The sequence below is a fragment of the Danio aesculapii genome, chromosome 22 (genome assembly GCF_903798145.1).
Source record: "Danio aesculapii chromosome 22, fDanAes4.1, whole genome shotgun sequence".
Taxonomy (NCBI): Eukaryota; Metazoa; Chordata; class Actinopteri; order Cypriniformes; family Danionidae; genus Danio; species Danio aesculapii.
The window spans coordinates 3,210,434-3,230,672 of NC_079456.1; the positions used below are offsets into that span (position 1 = coordinate 3,210,434).

Genomic DNA, 20,239 nt, shown 5'->3' on the forward strand with positions numbered 1-20,239 from the left:
GCAAATAAATGCATTGTATAATAATGCTAATAAATCCAAATGTGTTTGTCCATTAGATGAATAAACATACGGTGCTATGTAGAATAAAAAAATAAATTGAGCTAAGTACTGAGGAAACATATCTACTAATTAAAATAAACTGGATTTAAAATAATTGTGTGAAATCTGCCTTTTTAAGCATGTGTTACAACTAACTAGCCCTCTGTCTGTTACCCCGCAGGTGGGGTAAATAGTAACATTTTTACTCCTGGCACTTTTGTCAATACTGCACAGAAACCATAAGTCCGGCGATCATACAACCACTGCTCATTTGTAGGAGAGGCTTGTGTGTTGTTGGTATAAAAATATGGTTTGTCTAACCCAATTACTTTGAGCATTATTTGACCAAAACCTAAAAGTGTTACTTTGTGCCCCGCTCTCCCTTAGCAATTTTAAGTTGTTATTATTCACATCAATTGATTAAAAACATGAAATTATCAGTAAATTCTACAAAAAAATTCTATTTTACAATTGTCCCCATGATTCTCAGTCCTGTCACATTTGCATTAAATTTAACATATCATGTGTTTAATACACCTTTAAGGCTGTGAATTCATATGATGAGGAGAAGCTGACAGTGATCAAGAATGAGTCCTATGCTTGAATTGTATGATTTTTTTGAGGAAGACAAGCTTAAAGATCAGACCCTGTCACATTTTTATAAATGAAAATGTACGTTTCTGGTCCCTACTGAAAAAAACAGCTTAAACCAGCCTAGGTTGGTTGTCTGGTTTTAGCTGGTCGACCAGCCTGGTTTTAGAGAGGTTTTGGCCATTTCCAGGCTGGTTTCCAGCCATTTACAGCCTGGTTTTAGCTGGTCAGGCTGGGAGATGACCAGCTAAAACCAGCTTGACCAGCCTAGTCAGGCTGGGAGCCCAGCCAAAACCAGCTATGTCCAGCTTAAACCAGGCTGGTCAGGCTGGTTCCAGCTGGATTTAACTGGTAATTTTCCAGCCTGACCAGCTAAGACCAGGCTGGAAATGGCTGGAAACCAGCCTGGAAATGGCCAAAACCCCTCTAAAACCAGGCTGGTCAACCAGCTAAAACCAGCCAACCAGCCTAGGCTGGTTTAAGATGGATTTTTCAGCAGGGGTAGAATGTCCAGTAAATGCATCGTTTATTACAAAATTACATTTTTTATTTTATAGGTCAAGTAGCTGCGGACTACCTGAACAAACCCAGCCAAAATTATTATTATTTTGATTACTGTAGAGAATTCTTTACCTTTTGTAGAAAAGTTGACGGAAATCAGTATAAGAAATGATTAAAGATTAATTAAATAAATCACTTGAATGTATAATTCAACGATCCAAACATTTCTCAACAAAAATATAACGTCGTCTAATATTTCGTTAATGCTGTGTTTTTAACCGTCCTCCGTTGCTCCCGCCTCTCCGTGATGACGTCAGCACAGACGCGTTCATTCAGCGTCGAGCCTTCAGAGCTGAGGTGAGTCGTTGACGCTTTTTCTCGTGTTTACACAACAATAAAACACACTTTACAGTTTATTAAAGCGACAATCTGCGACTAGTTTCTGCATTGAGTTCACCTCTATCTGTGTGTCTGCTGACCAAAACAGTACAGCAGGCAGAGAGGAGCTCTGAGAGGAGAATGAGTTGGTAATTTGACGGCTACCGTTAAATTAAGTGTACATGTTTAACTTTTGGCGTAATTTGTAAATATAATAGGACTTTACTTAGTATATTAATGAAGTTTGACACTGAAAACCTTAAATTGTTGGCCTGTTGTGCTCATTCGTTTTTATATTATGATTTGTCAGACTCTACATGCCTCAGATGTGTTGGTGATCTATTTTCTATATTGGCATGAATACTCAGTAGGTTTTTAGACTTTAAATAGACTTCTATGCAAGCAAATTGGTAAACTAGAGTAATTAGGGTATCCTGAGAACAGTGACTATATAATATTGAAGTAAAGTTGGTTTTATATTCACACATTTGTTCAGTGACAACTTGTGACACGCTCCCTTAATGTTCAGGGTAGGCATAGGATGATAACCCTTTTCAAGGTATACCGTGGTTTGGAAAAGTCAAGGTTTTAATACCAACAACATTTTCTGTAATACCGTTCCTAAGTTACGTGAAAGATATTTTATTTACTGTGTTTTTTTTAGGACAACAGTATATCCAGCAGAAAATATATCCAAAGATGCCGTTTTAAGTTGTAAAGAAATCTGTGTTTTTGAAACCAATGAGGACAGCAGAAGTCAATGAATCATTTGAATTGTTTAGCCTGACATGTTTACTGCTCCAAACTATTCACAATCTTTTACAAAATAAAATATAACGTGTTCTAAGGGGATAAAAAGGTTTGTTTTTTACCCAGATATTTAAAAAGAACTTATTTTAGAGCTGTAATCGCAATACCGTCATATTTTTTATCCATGCCTAGTTCAGGGATGAGTAAAAATACATAGAAATATATATTTTAAAACAATACCAAATGCCTGCATTTTAAATAGAGGTAAATTTGGTTTTATATTCGCCCATTCTGTCTTTCCCCTTAATAATATAAATTTCATAAAAGTATTATTTGCAAACTTTAAATAGCGAAATTATATTAGCAGCCAATGACTATCAAAGTACAACATTGTTCACAGTCAAATAAACAGTGCTAATGTTGTTTTTAAGTCATACTTGCAGGTTATTTCAGACCGAATATTCAATGTGCCATGGTAAACAATATAGGGAGTATGTCACTGAACGAATGTGTGAATATAAAACCAACTTTACCTCTATCCATTTTAAGTGTATCTAATTAAACTACAAAATACAGCAGCCACACGTGTCAAAATAAAATACTGTATTTTGAAAATACAACCAAATACTTTTACAAGGGAACCTGACTTTTTTTTTCTGCAAACTTTCTATCAACAGGCCTATTCGATCAATCCCTTCACCATTAAACTGACTCTCTGAAGTAAACAATGATTGACAGCAACAGCGTTACTCTGAGCAAGTTTAAGCCAGCTTCTCTGCCAACTCTACTATACATCAGGAGGTATTCATAAAAAATTAACTTGTGTAAGTTTTATTCATAAAATGTGTGTTTCTCTTTGATTTTAGAATGGATTTCGTACAAATTTCATAGAGAAAGTCCTGTCTTGACAATGATCTCTTTAATCACTGTAAAAACTATTTAATGCAGATAATGAGTTGGAATGTAGTATTATATCTCTTAATTGTGAAAATCACCACCATCTTAAAAGTCTTATTTTTCACCATTTTTGCGATTGAAATCTTCAATAGTCAATGTAAAATCACGATTTCTGAAAACTACTAAAATATCCAGTTTCCGTAAATCTTGTTTTTTGCATTTGTACTCTTCAAAACACAATATATAACTTAATATCTCAAAAAATGTGAGTTTTTGACCAGTAGACTGTATTATTTAATATTTCTGTCTCACACTGATTAAAGTTTGTAATTAACTATAAAGAAGCACCCGCAGATCAGCTACTGTGATTACAAACAGCCAATGAAGTATTGCATGTTGTAAGATGTTGTTTGTCTTATTTTCCTGTCTGATTTTGACCTGCTCCCGAATTTATTCCTGATATAATTCTGTTACTCATATGTGATGCATAATTTCCATCCATACTCCAGTCATTGATCAACTTCGATATTACTTAATTTTCTAGTCTGATCTCAAGCCTTGGCAAATAACTGAGAAAACGCCACTATTAAAGGCCACAGTTTTATGAAGTCATCATGTAGACTGTAAAGTATTTTACAGTATTTTAAAAATACAAGACACTAAAGTATTTTAATACAAAATATTCAGCTATTTTCATAAACCCCATAAAATACAATTTACAGAATACTATTTTGTATTTAAAATATGTATTTGAAATGCATGTATCATAAATACTGCCCATCCCTAATGTATACCATGGTACTTTGAATATTCAATCTGAAATAGCATGTAGGAATGACTTCAAAACAACATTAGCACTATTCAATTATCTGTACACAATGCTGAACTTTGATAATATGATTTCCCTATTTAGAGTTTGCAAAGACTAGACTTTTTACTACTATAATATTAAGGAGAATGTCTGAATGTGTGAACTTTACCTCGATATATAAAATAAGCTGATCCTAAATGGCTGTTTAATGTGTTTTTAGTCTGAGGCTCATCAATATTATCAGAGCTGCAGCAGTTCATTCATTAAACTTCATATGTCTTTAGATTTACAAATTGCCACATTAAATATCTACTATTAACTATTATACATATTTGTCTGTTTATTCTCCTGAAGCTCTGCTGCCATCAGTGAAAGACAAAGATAGAGTTTATTGAAGGACAGTGAGAAGATGAGTGATCCAGAACCCTGCAGAATTAAACAGGAAGAGACTGAAGAACTAATAGGTTTGTGTTTATTCATTACTCTTCAATAAGGAGGCTGAACATCAGTGAAGCCAAATGTGCCCAGATGTAGGCTTTTAAAATAATTGGAGCGTTTTTGTTTACATGTGCACACATCTCGTCTTCTTTGCCTGACATGCGAGGAACAGATTTATGCCCTGTCGGTGCAGTATTTGGGCAGACTTTGTTTTTCCAGTGAGCATGGGCAGTTCTTGCATAGATAAGTATACATGTTCATGAGCGAAATATGGAGCTGTTTCAAACTTTTATGGTGGCGAGCTAGTCAAAAGCTAGTCAAATGCGCTCTGCAGCACTATTGTGGGCAGTGTGGTGCAGCATAGCACATTTTGGCTTATATTTTCTCTTTCGATATTTTAGGCTGATAATTTTCTGCGGCCGATAATTCGGTGCATACTTATAATTATTGGTCTCCATTAGGGATGCACCGATCCCGATACTTGGATCGGAAATCGGTTCAATACCGTGTATTTTTGCTGGATTGGGTATCGGCCAGCTGGTACCGACCCAAATCCGATCTTGCGTGTGTGCTATATTCATTGTTTATAAGCCAACAAAAGCCACGAAGGTGGCCTATTAAAAGCCACTGGAAAGTTGTCATGTAGGCCTACTATATCCCAAATTTTCTGAAGCCATTCTATAGTTTAATGTGAAGTACAGACGAATATTCACGTGGTTAAATTCATGTTCAGTTCAGCGCTTCCCGCCGCTGCGCCTGTCAGTCATTCTCCATTCATTTACAATTCAAACTGCACATCGGTTCGATACTGCATGTTTAATCGGCCAGCTGGTACCGATCCTGATACCGATTAATTTTGCATTAAATGGGTTTATTTTGACCCGTAACATGGAGTTTATTGCTGTTTCCACATCATGGTGCGCTGTGTCTGTTAGACCAGCAGATCGCATTTGCAACACTGGCGTGGAGAGGGTTATTACCTGCTCTTCACACACAAAGTAGGCCTACCTGAAACTTTAAATGAGAAAAGGCTCAATAATACATTGGACAGATCCTCAACGCACTGATTTCTCCTATTTGTGCTGCTGTTTTGAAAGTGTCCACAGATACTGGAGGGCTGCGCGCTGTCTCTCAGTGATGCATCAAGCACTTCAACAAGCACACTGGCTCCTCAGAAGCGACGTGCACCGCTCCGTAAAATTATTCTCACAACAAGTTTCTGTGTTTTCTCTTCCTTCTGACTGAGTTTATTCTTTCGATGTGAACACGTTAAGTGCTGCTAATAGTTTGTAAAGCCTGGCTCGTTGAGGTCAAAGTAGCTGTTTGAATTAATACAAGTGAAACTGACAGGCGCAATATAAATTGTCATTAACAGATAATTATTTAACCTAATAATTCTGAAACTACTCTAAAACTGTGAATATTTCACTGTCATTTTATATATATTAATATTTTATTTAACAGACGTTTTTTCAGTTTGTGCGCAGAAGCATATAAGCCGACCTTGTTTTGAATTTCACCTGAAATATTCTTGTTTATTTTGTGAATAACTGACAAAAAAAAAAAATACATTAAATAACCAACAAATAATGCCAAACCAAATTCATTTCAAAAAGAAAATTTTTCAGACAAAAATAATTGTTCAGACATGCTTTCAGTTTCTCTGTCTCACTCACGCCGAGTGTAGGCGAAGGAATGTTTATTAGGTAAAGCTCAGACGGTTTAATTTAGTCTGCTTCAAACCTGCAGGAAAATATCAGGCTTTACTAAAAGGAAGGTCATTTTACCAACGATTTGGGTCAATAGTGGTACCTAGTAGAGATTTCAAAGAAAAAAAAAGAAACATAAGCTGGACCACAACAGGTCAGATCAATGTCATAATGAAAGCTCAAACAATGTAGCCTATAGTTTATAGCAAGCATGTTTTTAGTCAGATTGCGTTGTCTGTCATATAATGTAGGCCATAGGTCTGTTACTTTTATTAAAGAAGATATATTATTTGAGCACCAGAACTAGAAACTGTATTAGGTTTAAAAAAAAAAGGTCCACAAAAATATCCACAAAATCATCAATGCCTTGAGCCAGTGAACCGCACCTTCAGCATGTGTAGGCTAATAAATGTGTGAGAAATTTGTGCAGAGCTGTGGCCCTCCAGGAATTGAGTTTGAGACCTATGCTCATAATGAACTAATCACAATCATTCAGAAGTTCACTCTGTTTGATGTTTAAAGTGAAAGTGAAAGTGTCATTTGTATCATTACAGCCTAGCTCTCATATGAAACATAATGAGTTCTTCATTAAAGCCACAGAAAGAAAAATGTTTTGCTGAAAGGTCGTCGGCTCATCGACTCTAGTCTCCTACACTATAAATTACTCAACGATATATGATACGATACGATACGATATGATAAATGATATGTAGCAGGGTTTAATTTATATTAAATGTGGGAGAAGAAATCCTTTCACCGTGCTATCATGGTACTTTTCACAGGGTTCATACGGTCCTGGAAAACCTGGAAAAGTCATGGAATTTTCATAAGGCATTTTCCAGGCCTGGAGAAGCAAACCAAACAAACCAACCCAAAATATTTTGGAAAAGTCATGGAAATGAATTTGTTTTAACAAATCTCTATCTACTCAAATATGTTTGAGGTGATAATATTGGGTAAATTTTAAATACAATTGCGCAGCTCATCTCTTCATGTGATGTTCTCTGTGTGGGGTAAAATAAAGCATCTCGTAGTTTCAGCTTCGGCTCTCTTTCAGCCACATTAATCGTAATTTAAGCTACATTTTGGAGTGTGTTGTCCAGAAACCATCTCTAACTACAGGGCTAAGATACTGTGGGTGCTAAAAGCTCATTTGTACTATTCTTGTAAGTCTTATCCAAGCCAACATTTCTAAAATATTTTCACACAGACAGCAAGATACTATTTGACAGGTGAAAAAAAAACTACACAGATTGTCGCAGATTTTTTGATATGCTGTAATAAATTCGAAAGTGCATTTTTTCCACGTAGTGTACATAGACATTACACGAAACATTAGGTAATGAGTATTTACCTGATAGTTTTCGAAAGGTCATGGAATTTTTGTAGTAAAAATGTGTATGAACCCTGTCTTCAAGATGATTTATAAATCAATTGGAGTATTTCAAAATCAGTTTACATTTAATTATTTAGTTTTTCCTTAAACATGGAAAGTAGACGCTACCACTTTTATTCCACCAGAGGTCAACAGGAATTTGTTGACGGTATTAACTTAAGATGACGCTGTATCCATTTTAAACTGGTGTGAGAAAGCGAAACTATGGTGGTGGCAGAGGATTTAACTTATTCACATTATATTTGTGTATATTTATTTCTGGATAGTGGATTTTGTTAATCGCAATGTTTCAAATCATTATTATTATTTGATTTCGATTATTTAATCTGTCTGGTTTCTCTCAAGGTTTTCTTTCTTCACTTTGGCCAATTAGTATACATTTTTTTCCCTCTCCACTGTCGCCACTGGCTTGCATGGTTTGGGATCGGTAGAGCTGCGCATCAGTGGATTTGCTCTTCAGTATTTGGTCTCTCAGTAGTGATTATTAAACCACACTGAACTGAGCTAAACTGAACTGAACTTAAACACTACAAACTGAACCACACTGTTCCTATTTATTATGACCTTTTATGTGAAGCTCCTTTGACACAATCTACATTGTAATAGCGCTATACAAATAAAGGTGAATTAAATTTCCTAATTGAATTTGCTCCATTTTCAGGTGTGAAGGAGGAGAGTGAAGAACTGACTGAAGATGAGGAGAAACATCATGTCAAAAGTGAAGAAAAAACTCAATCAGAGACTAAACATAGTATTTTAATGAAAAGAAAAGCTGTGAATAGTTTCACCTGCACTCAGTGTGGAAGGAGTTTCTTGCGTAACAATGCTCTCAAGCTTCACATGAGGATCCACACTGGGGAGAAACCTTACAAGTGTTCACACTGCGACAAGATATTCAGACATTCTGGAAACCTGAAAACACACATGAGGATTCACACTGGAGAGAAACCGTATCGCTGCACTGCTTGCGGGAAGAGTTTCACACAATCATCTTCTCTACGAAAACACAGAAAAAACAATCACAGTGAGTAGATCATCTAAAGTTCCAGCCCTTCCAAACCTGCTAACCAGTTTAAAAACAAATTAATCAAATAAAACGCAACTAGCTAGTCCATTCATTTAAAGAGATCTGCTTTATTAAACTGTATTAATACTTTTAAAAAACCACAATATTCAAAATATTACGAAAAACTACCAGTAGATGGCGACAAGTCTTAATAAGTGCGTCATTGAGCCTCAGAGATCAGCTCCTGAGTGTTTTACATTATTTGCTGACAACATACAGCAAAAACATTATTAATTTGTTTGGTTTCTAGTTGATTAACAGGTTTATTGGCATTAAATGGCTTTTCAAAGGTGAAAGTAGTGATTTCATTTACAAGCTGAACACTAAGAAATAATTTATAAGACATTTAAATATGTAATATGGCTTATTTCATCATACCCCAAAGATTAGTAATTGGCAGATTGATATTAAGCCTTTTTTTTCTGTAACAAAACGGACCGAGCGACGCAGTGGGGCAGTAGGTAGTGCTGTCGCCTCACAGCATGAAGGTCACTGGTTCGAGCCTTGGCTGGGTCAGTTGTTGTTTCTGTTTGGAGTTTGCATGTTTTCCCTGTGTTAGCGTGGGTTTCCTCCGGGTGCTCCGATTTCCCCCACAGTCCAAAGACATGCGCTACAGGTGAATTGGGTAGGCTAAATTGTCTGTAGTGTATGAGTGTGATTGGATGTTTCCCAGAGATGGGTTGCAGCTGGAAGGGCATCCGCTGCATAAAACGTGTTGGATAAGTTGGTGGTTCATTCCGCTGTGGCGACCCCAGATTAATAAAGGGACTAAGCCGAAAGAAAATGAATGAATGAAAACGGACTGAATTTAAAAGCAGAATTGCTGGCACAATATTAGAATTTAAATGCCCTTTACAGATGCGTCAACTGAGAACTGCTAACTTGGACCATATTTAAATGAATACAAAAATAACTTTACATTTAAAAGTATTTTTAAAACGGTCAAGTGTTGAGTAGGCACAAAATAAAGCATAAAGTAAAAAACTAGCCTGTTAAAATCTTACTTTACTTAATTTTCAGATGTGATGGAGGAGAGTGAAGAACTGAGCAAAGATGAGGAGAAACATCATGTCAAAAGTGAAGAAGAAGCTCAATCAAAAACTGAACATAGTCTTTTAATGAAAAGAACAGCTGTAAAATATTTGACCTGCACTCAGTGTGGAAAGAGTTTCAAGCACAAATACAATCTCAATATTCACATGAGGATCCACACCGGAGAGAAACCTTACAAGTGTTTACACTGCGACAAGAGATTCTATCATTCAGGACACCTGAAAACACACGAGAGGACTCACACTGGAGAGAAACCGTATCACTGCACTGGTTGTGAGAAGAGTTTCTCAGATCCATCTTCTCTACGAACACATACAATTAACTATCACAGTAAGTAGATCATCTAAAGATCCAGCCCTTCCTGGTTGTATTATTTATAATAGTGGAAATGATAACACGTTTAAAGGGTGTTACCAACTTTACATTTAATATTGTCCTTTGCAAACTCGAGTTCATTATTTCAAGTCAGACACCTATGATAATGGATTTGCCAGGTGAGCCTAGGCTTGTGCCGGTATTCGGTAATGCGATAAATCACGGTAATGAATATGCACGATATTGTTATCGCGGGCACTTCAAAATACAGTGAAAAATATTAGATCCGAATTTATATTCTTAGAACGCGCCTTAGCTTATTTTCCATCAACCGCTTGAAGAAACACTGCGTATATGCTGCGCAGAACTGATGCGCACTCTGATGTAAACAATCCCCACATGTAGAAGCCCTGTGTGCGCGGCGCCGCTGCCACCGCACTATAATCCTCACACGCAGGGGCGGACTTGCCATCTGGCAGACCGGGCACTTTACCGGTGGGCCGACGTACTTTTTGGGCCGGGCTGATCATCATCTTATGATTTGATCGGCCCATAAAAGGCTTGGCAGCCTATCGTTTTTTTCTGCCTTATTGATTGACGCTGCTGTGATCTGTGACTCTCGGAAAGTAGATGCTTTTTTTCCCGGACAGACAGACCGGGCCGGCCCATGAGACACTGTGCAGCCCATTGGCTCTTTTCGGTATTGACATTGGGCTGGCCCAATCACAAACTCCTATTTTGGACTCCGTGTGAGTGTGCGTCGTCTGTGTGTATTTGTCAAAATAGTCGAGAGTCAGAGAGAAGAAACGCAAGGGAGGCTCAGAGAAATCGCGAGAAATACACCGGCGTTTCATTTAGCGATTCTGAAAAGTTCTCTGTTCATTCTAGTACACGGCTAAAAACGCAAATCACGTGACCACACACTCTCTGCCCAGAGCTGCAGCCACTAGTTCAGCGGGTAAGCATAAACCCCAGGTGAGAGTATAGTGCATGTCAGACAGTTCATCTGCTGGATGATCTCATCTCACTATAGTTGTTAAACGTGATATTGAATTCATCTTGTTGTCTCTATCTAACAATTCTTATGTCTTTTGAATCACTTGTTCTCAGTTAACTGTTTTGGCTGAGTGCAAAGCTAATATATTAATTTATGTAACCACATACACTGATTCTGCACATTGACTGATTGCTAACCTTTATCGTTTAAATTTAATGTACGTTATACTGTTATAATGGCCATTATTGGTTATTAAAACTGATATTCTGCAAAAGAGACCGTGTAAATCAAATATCAAAATGAAACAAATTTGACTTATATTATGTTTTCATTGTTTAGATAGTGAAACAGCAAGCAGGATGAGGTGAAAGGTTAAAATGTAACACTGTTCCCTTTGAAGATTTACCCATGCATTAGCAGGCAGTTTTTGTTATGTTTATTATTGAATATAGGCTGAGTCAATAGTGTATTGAATAAGCTAAATTGACTGTAGTGTATGAGTGTGTGTGAATGAGTGTGTATGGGTGATTTCCAATATTGGGTTGTGGCTGGAAAGGCATCTGCTGCATAAAACATGCTGGAATAGTTGGCAGTTCATTCCACAATTGCTGATCGAAGACGGTTTCCCTTTGCACATTCACTTTGATATAATTGCTCAAGGTTACTTTTATATTGTGTATTGTTTTATTTATATTTATTTGTATTTAAATGTTTGAAGTACTTTTAGTTAATTAAAAAGTTATTAAAGTTACTAAGTTGACGAAACTGAATTTTTTTTGTGTTTTTTTACCTGTTTCTCTAGTAAAATTACAATATCGTGATAATACCGTATACCGTGATAAAAGCTCAATCAATTAATCGCAGCATGAAAATGTGATACCGGCACATGCCTAGGTGAGCCTAATCAAGGAAAAACTACATAAGAAGCACATTCCACATTAGCCACAGGTTTCAAGCTATATGTGAAAAAGAAAAGATCTCTCTGCAGCTGAAAAGTGTCAAATTGTGCAATGCTTTGGACATTTCACGAAATCATAAGAGTGATCATCAAACTGTGAAGAGATTTGTGGCTAATTTAACTCACAGATGGGTGTAAATATTGTTTAGAATAAAAATTTAATTAAATTCAAGAGTTCACACTTAGCTGATGATCGATTATAAAGCTTGTTTGGCATGCTGTCCTGGACAGAGCCTCCCTCCCATTGCAGGGCGAGAGGGGAGTTTGAGCTCAGGTAGATCTCGAAACTCCCCTGCTGTAGTAGCTAATGAACTGATAGGGATTGCTATGAAGAGATAACTACTTTCTAGGAGCACGTCTATTGTGCCGATTTGGATTAGTCAATTAACTTAAGTTGCATGCTTTTGGATGGTGAAAGGAAATTGAGGGAAACTCCAATTGAAAGGATGTGTAAGCTCCGCACAGAAACTGGCTTGGTAAGGACTAGAACCAGTGACGTTCTTGCTGTGAGGTAACAGTGCTAGCCACTTGGCCACCATGCCACCCATCTAGGAAAGGAGGAGGAGTAGGGGTGGAAGGGGGGGATTCTTCAAAACGAAGAAGATGGCTGTGGTATGGAACTTAGGTTATTTATGGTGACTTAGGAATCGTCTGATTGGTGAATCATGAATTGGCTAATGCATGACCAGCTGTGTTCATTCATAAGCACATGATCCTCTCGAAATTAGTTTATAAACTTCACTAATTGACTATCAACTATTGAAAGTGTCAAATTTGCATCTGTATTTCACATTTTTCTCTTGAAATGTAATATCTTTTCTTAACTTAATTTCCAGACTTGACGATTAAGGAGCCACATTCATGCTCTTTGTGTGGAAAGAGTTTTAAAAAGCGGTCACATTTAAGGCAACATCGGATGATCCACACTGGAGAGAAACCACACACATGTACTCAGTGTGGGAAGAGTTTCAGACAACCATCAAACCTTGTTCAACACATGACGCTCCACACTGGAAAGAAACCGCACAAATGTGATCATTGTGGCAAGACATTTCTGAGGCCTTCACAGCTGAAGACCCACCTTAGAATTCATACAAAGGAGAAGCCTTATTCCTGTTCTGAGTGTGAAAAGAGTTTTACATATAAACAAAGTTTATGTCTACATCAGCAGATCCACAGTGGCGTGAGAGAGTTTGTGTGCTTTGAGTGTGAGAAGACTTTTATTAAAGCTGGAGACTTGAAACGACACGAGAGGATTCACACTGGAGAGAAACTGTACAAGTGTTCACACTGCGACAAGAGATTTGGTTTGCCTGAATGCCTGAAAAGACACGAGAGGATTCACACTGGAGAGAAACCATTCACGTGTACTCAGTGTGGGAGGAGTTTCATACAGTTATCACACCTTCATCAACACAGGCTGATCCACACTGGAGAGAAACCGCACAAGTGTGATCAATGCAGTAAGACATTTTCTAGGGCTTCAGAGCTGAAGAGCCATCTTAGAGTTCATACAAAGGAGAAGTTACATTTGCTTTCATAGTTGGGAAAGAGTTTTACACATCAAATTGAGATTAACATTCCTGAAAAATCCTCTCTGTATTCTCAAACATCAGATTTGATGTTAAATGTGTGTATGTTAATCCATTCCTCCATTGTCTGCCATTTATCCAAGGCTGGATCACAGGGGCAGCAGGGAACCCCAGATTTCGCTCTCCACAGTCACTTCCTACAGCTACTCTGAGAAATCCCAAGGCGTTTCCAGGCAAGTAGAGATACATAATCTCTCCCTGAGTTTTCCCCAGGGAGGTGTCCAGGAGAAACATATGCCTAAGCCGAGTTCTTGCGGATGACCGAGCTCCTCACCCTATCTCTATCGGTGCTATCAGTCTGGATGGAAAGCTTATTTCAGCCACTTGTATGCAAGATGGTGAGAGTAGGAATGTAAATTCACTGGTAAATAGAGAGCTTTGCATTTTAGCTCAGCTTCTTCTTTATATCAACAGTCCAGTTTATTGACCGCATTGTTGCTGCCACTGCACCAATCAGCCTGTTAGTCTCATCCTTTCCTCACTCATGAACAAAACCCCAGAATACTTGAACTCCCCCACCTGGGGCATAGAGTCTCTTTCAACCTGGATATGGCAAGCCACAAGTTTGTAATTTAGCACCATGAATTTGAGTTAAAGGAGGTGATTCTCGTCCCTGCCATGTCAAACTCTGCAGCAAATCGTATCATTGACCAGGTCCAATGAAGACAACTTCATCTGCAAATAGCAGAGATGAAAGACCAGAACCTTATTTATTACTGGCAATGCAACCCAAACTCCTGCTCTTTTCATAGAGAGACCAGACAGCCCTTAACAGAGTGTCTCTGACCCAATACTCCCAGATCACACCCTACATAATGCCATGATGGACACTGTTAAATGCCTTCTCCAAGTCCCCAAAATATGTGTGGACTGGTTGGGTGTACTCCCATGAACCCTTGCAGTTCTTACTAAATCTGCATTTTCTCCTGAATCCAAGGTTCAACTATTGGCCAGATTCTCTACTCCAGCAGTGTGATCTCCCTAAAGTTTGAACACACCTTGGGGTGGTAGTTGCCCTTTTTGAAAAGTTTGGGTGTTTCTCATCCACCCCTGCTGCTTTGCCACTGCTCAACTCCTGCATCCCCAGCCTCTGCTTCCTCAAAGGAAAGGTGCGTCAGTGAGATTGTAGAGATCCTCAAAGTATTCTAAGTCTACCGTCAGACAATATCCCCAGTTGAGGTCAGCAGCTCACCACTATCACTATAAACTACAGTTGTCAACATTTGAAGTGGAATCTTTCATCCAAGTTGTCATAAGACAATTGAACAGCACCTATTCTTTTCCTAGGACAGTTTTGAGACAAATTTGTGGTTCACTTCGAATGTTGACTGTGTGTTGTTGTAGAACTGCTTACCTTTCCTGGGATGCCAGACAGTTTGCAGAATCCCTTTGAGGTAGTACTGGTTGGATTGAAAAATTGTTGAATCTTCTTCCATGGTCTGCCCAAACTCTTCCCAGGCCCAGGTATTTGCTTCCACAACTACCCAGGCTGCAGCACACTTGGCCTAGCAGTAACCATCAGCTGCATTGGAAGTCACACAAGCCAACAAGACCTGGTAGAACTTCTTTAGCTTAACAACATCCCTTACTTTCAATGTCCACCCCCAGGTGGGGCTTTAGCCCATCAAAAACTTGCTCAGCCTCCCAATAATTCCTAATGATTGCCTCACACTTGCTTTCATTGATGAATAAAACATGATAAACATACCAAATGTGCATAATAATCAATTTGAACCCACTATGTAAATTATTTTGCAGGACACAGTTACAGTAACTGAAGTCATTATCATTGAGGACTTACACCTGTGTTGGGGCTGATGCTGGCTAATAAGAACCGCTCCCTTGAGTTGGCGATCACACCCCTGTACTCCATTACTTTTACTGTTTTCTTTGTGTTTTTTTAATGTAATCTTATTATAGTAAATTATTTTTAAGTTATCCAACGTGTCTCATACAGTGCAGATCAGTGTTTGTTATTATCAACAGCTTTCATGATGGAGCACTTTTGAACATCAGGTAAAATGCTGAATTTCAGACACTGCAGAATAGCTCAGTAATATCACAACAGTTTTATTATTACATTCAGTTTGGAGAGAACTGCAAGCACACAGCAGAAACAGTCAGCTTACACTGGTGTTACAGGTACTATATGTGTGGAAAAGTTTATAAAATAGAAAGCAGTCCTTTATTTACTTCTCTATGTGTGTTCAGAAATTGTAGGAGTTTGTAAATGTCTTGTATTGTTAGTTGGCATTAGAAGTTACATTACTAATTATAGACTGTTAATAAAGTGGCATATGAGAAATTTAAAACACCTGAAGAAAGTAAACAGGCCCTTTTCAAAGCCTTTTTTAAAAGTGCACATTAGATAACTGAAACTAAATATAAATGATTTTATTACCCCCTTTAGTGTAACCCCACCTTTAACACCTCAAAAAATAATAATGGAGCTACCACTACCAGGAATGTTGTGTAATTGACAAATCTACTGTCAGCTACCAGAAAAAAATATTATTCTTTCATACAGTCTAACATTTGGAAAATATGAACAAGTTCATGATTCCAAAAATTTACACCAGAACAGCTTTGTGAATACTTTTTACAAAAATTTAAGTCTAAAACTCCAGTGGGATGTTAACACCAGACACGACTTGTGCAAATAATCGAGCTATTCGCATTGAGAAAGGCTGAAATAAAATCATGTGTAGAGTCCAATCGAGATTTCAGTCTTTTTTCGATTAATCGTGCAGCCCTAATAGTATGCGTTTTCATCACTTGTTGTAATGTTAATCTGTTCATCTTTTATTAAGATGTGTTTCAGCATACACAAATTGTGCCTGTTCAGGAAAGAGAAAGAGTTTTTTATGAAAAACCAAGATTTATTTTCTTTGTTATTTCTAAAACTGTATACGACTAAGTGATATGATACTTTTTTCCATTATTTTGATCAAGTATTTTTTTTTAAATGTTAATTTTTATTAATGATCTTTTGTTAAGCATTTATTTATTGATGGTGGTCAGTAGTTACTTCAGGAAAAGAAGTACCAGTGATGTCTGTCAGCCATAAAGGATTAAGCTTTTTCATTTTTTGCTTTTTCATTTTTGCAACTTTTGCAGTGCCTAATAAGCATTATTTCACCTCGCACATGATTGTGTGTAAGATGACTTTTGGGCCAATTTTGACGATCCTCCGTCTCGCCGTGATGACGTCAGCGCCGACGCGTTCATTCAGCGTCGAGTCTTCAGAGCTGAGGTGAGTCGTTGACGCCTTTTCTCGTGTTTACACAACAATAAAACACACTTTACAGTTTATTAAAGCGACAATCTGCGACTAGTTTCTGCATTGAGTTCACCTCTATCTGTGTGTCTGCTGACCAAAACAATACAGCAGGCAGAGAGCAGCTCTGAGAGGACAATAGTGTGTTTGTTGGTGTTAGCAGTCTAATATCTGTATTAGAATAAAACTAGGATTCAGAACGGTCAGTAGGTAAACTAGAGTACTTGATCCTGAAAACACACTACAAAATTAGCTTGTCTTCTGCTAATCCTAAATGGCTGTTTAACAAGTGTTTATAGTCTGAGGCTCATCAATATTATCAGAGCTGCTGAAATCCTCTTTATTTCATCTCAACAGTTCCTGTTTTGTTTTCATCTCATTCGTTATAATGATGTTTGCAGGTCTACAATTTAGACCGAACATTAATTAAGCAGATTTTTTTTCATTTGCAGCTCGTCCTCATTCAGTTCAGCTGTAAATACTGGAATATTCCCATCAGTCTACAAGTGAAGACGAGCATCAGACCATCAGGAAGAAGAGAAATCTGCAAAGACAGAGTTTATTGAAGGACAGTGAGAAGATGAGTGATCCAGAACCCTGCAGAAATAAACAGGAAGAGACTGAAGAACTAATAGGTTTGTGTTTATTCATTACTCTTCAATAATGAGGGTGAAGAACAGTGCTTCACAGACAGGATACTGAATATAAGTCAATAGTAAAATGCAATATGAAACGTCCATATTGTTTGTCCACCACAGAAAAGACGATTAAGCATCTTCCTAAGTGCTGTACTGGGCTGTTGAGTTATAACATTAAAACATGTATTTTGCTGTAAAAGGAACTGAATGACTCTGAAAAAGATTTGTTGTTGGGGGGAATGAACAAGGAGAAAATGCCTGTTCTTAGGTTCATTTAATGAAACAGACTGGAATAGACATCTTTGACTGGATTACTTTTCTTTCCTTCAGATTTTAATGTAGCAGATACAGTGCTTCCCACAGGTTTAAAATATATACGTGTGGTGGTGGCCGGATTAAAACACACCTTTACCTTATACCTTTACCTAACTATATACGACAAACATAACATAATTAGATTTTTAACATGCAATTTTTATGATCTGTTTTAAACGTTTTCTTTTCAATAAGTTAAGGTAAAAAATAAAAAAAACTGTCGAAATAATTTTAAAAAATCCACTATTTCTCTTTTATGGTATTCAGGAGCCACGTGCACACACTGACAGGTCAAATCTGCTTTTCTCTATCTCTCATTTAAGTTCAAGTCGCTTTATTGGCACGACGTTTTGTACAGTATTGCCAAAGCATTTTTAGATATGTACAAAATGTGTAATATATTGACATCAAATTAATAAAACATACAGCAAGTGAGAAATAAACGACAGAAAAAGGAATAAAACAGAGAGTACCTCTAAAAATTATAATAATTACAATAATAAAACGTGTAGATTATTAAAAATAAGACAAATTATATTGATTACCCATTTCTAATGGTGTACAAATATTCTGCAGCCTATTTAGATTTGGTCCTCTTGGAGTATTTAGTAAAGTTTTTCTGAGTCGTTTAGATTAAAGAATTAACTATTTAATGACTCTCTCATGGCTGTGCGCATAAAATTATGGAGAGCTTAGAAAACAAAAGCAAAACCAAATCCTGGACATTTTATCAGATTTAGAAACCCCAGCTGGATGTAAAAAGGTCTCTGTGGGTCTGCAGAGCATGCGAGTTCTCGCACACACAGAACGAGCGGTATGAAAACGGATAAAGGAGAGAAGATTTTTCACTACTTAATCAACTGCGGATGTTTGTTTATATTGGGCAGATACAAAAAAGTGTAAAAGGATGTAATAATAATAAATAAGTGTCACTAAATTAAATCTGGCGGCCGATAATATATCTGGGCGGCCCGCACAGGTAAAGTCTATGTGTGGGAAGCACTTCAGATATGCATATAATTAATTACAATATTATTTAGATACGTAGGTTCACCTTTTAAGTTGAAAAATATAGATGTATTAAAAAGTAATCTCTTTAAAGGGGTGGTCCAGAGTGTATTTTTAAGGATTGATTGTGTTTATGGGGTGCAAAGCAATGTGTGCTCATGCTTCACTAGTAGAAAATCACGTTATCTTTTCATATGTCTTAATTTGATTATATACAGCTACACAGCTAACATGAAAACCACTGTCATATTTCCTAGTTCTCCCTGAAGACCCACCCTCAAGAGGCTCTGATTGGTCAGCTAACATAATGTGCTGTGATTCGCAGATCAGCAGGATCTGATCACCAGGAAGCGTCTCTGTTATAACAGTACAGCGCCTCTGGCCATGCTCCTTCGCTGCGCAGGTGTATGTGCATAACCTGAAGGGTTTATGACATCATTAACCCGGATGTATTTTATTGTAGTCCCCAAAGCTAACTCTGTAAAAGCCAATGTCTCCCTTTTCATTGAACTTTGAGCGTCTTAGATTCAGAGATGTTGTTTATGTTCATTCAGCTACATTACACATCAACTAAAATTTCTAATATGATATAATAGTGGACCACCCCTTTTAAAGTAATGTGACTTGAGTTAAATCTTATAACTTAATGCAGGACTCAAATTGAGTTGCTTAACAGTGAACCAGATTTGATGAGATTTTCTTGATTTGTCTGAACTGTGACTTTAGAATTGATGGTGAAAGACCGAGTCTTTTCGGACTTGAGAGTCTTGCTCGGACTTGACCATGTGTGTCTTGTCTCCACCTCTGCTATAATTTACCCGATTATGAGTGATGTGTGTGAAACCACAAACTGCAGCAGGGGTTGACTAACTTGCTTAATTTTCAGATGTGAAGAAGGAGAGTGAAGAACTGAGTGAAGATGAGGAGAAACATCATGTCAAAAGTGAAGAAGAAGCTCAATCAGAGACTGAAGATAGTATTTTAATGGAAAAAACATCTGTTAAAGATTTCACCTGCACTCAGTGTGGAAAGCGTTACAAGCGTAAAAACACTCTGAATCATCACATGATGATCCACACTGGAGAGAAACCGTACAAGTGTTCACACTGCGACAAGGGATTCAGATATTCAGGACAACTGAAAAAACATGAGAGGATCCACACTGGAGAGAAACCGTACAAGTGTTCACACTGCGACAAGAGATTCAATGATTCAGGACGCCTGAAAACACACAAGATGCTGCACACTGGAGAGAAACCTTACAAGTGTTCGCACTGCGACAAGAGATTTCGGGATTTGGAAAATCTGAAAATACATGAGAGGATTCACACTGGAGAGAAACCGTATCACTGCACTGATTGTGGGATGAGTTTCAGACATGTATCTTCTCTAAGAACACACACAGAAATCTTTCACAGTAAGTAAAAGATCCAGCCCTTCTAGATTTCATGTTTTCCTTTGTCTTGGGAGTGTGACAAGCCGTTTATGCTTACGATCTTTGAAGTCTGTA

The 20,239-nt window shown here is 37.5% G+C and overlaps 2 protein-coding genes across 3 annotated transcripts in view; both read left to right on the forward strand.

Moving 5' to 3' along the window:
• Positions 1-20,239, forward strand: part of LOC130215599 (zinc finger protein OZF-like) — a 226,606-nt gene that overhangs the window by 62,866 nt on the left and 143,501 nt on the right. The gene's annotated exons all lie outside the window — the stretch shown is intronic.
• Positions 1,440-16,337, forward strand: LOC130215587 (zinc finger protein 501-like). 2 transcript variants are annotated; one of them, XM_056447429.1, is made up of 6 exons: positions 1,440-1,488; positions 2,937-3,083; positions 4,322-4,431; positions 8,172-8,534; positions 9,597-9,959; positions 12,736-16,337. In XM_056447429.1, exons 3-6 carry the CDS (start codon positions 4,377-4,379, stop codon positions 13,440-13,442), a joined length of 1,488 nt encoding a protein of 495 aa, XP_056303404.1. In that variant the 5' UTR covers positions 1,440-1,488; positions 2,937-3,083; positions 4,322-4,376; the 3' UTR covers positions 13,443-16,337. The 2 variants fall into 2 exon arrangements, with proteins under 2 accessions (XP_056303404.1, XP_056303405.1); XM_056447430.1 differs by having other exon boundaries at positions 2,937-3,060.

Excerpts from the sequence above, each read along its gene's own strand:
- LOC130215587 (XM_056447429.1), top strand. The coding sequence starts at position 4,377 with ATGAGTGATCCAGAACCCTGCAGAATTAAACAGGAAGAGACTGAAGAA. Across the intron at positions 4,432-8,171 it reads AGAGACTGAAGAACTAATAG|GTGTGAAGGAGGAGAGTGAA; the intron begins GTTTGTGTTTAT and ends CTCCATTTTCAG. Across the intron at positions 8,535-9,596 it reads ACACAGAAAAAACAATCACA|ATGTGATGGAGGAGAGTGAA; the intron begins GTGAGTAGATCA and ends CTTAATTTTCAG.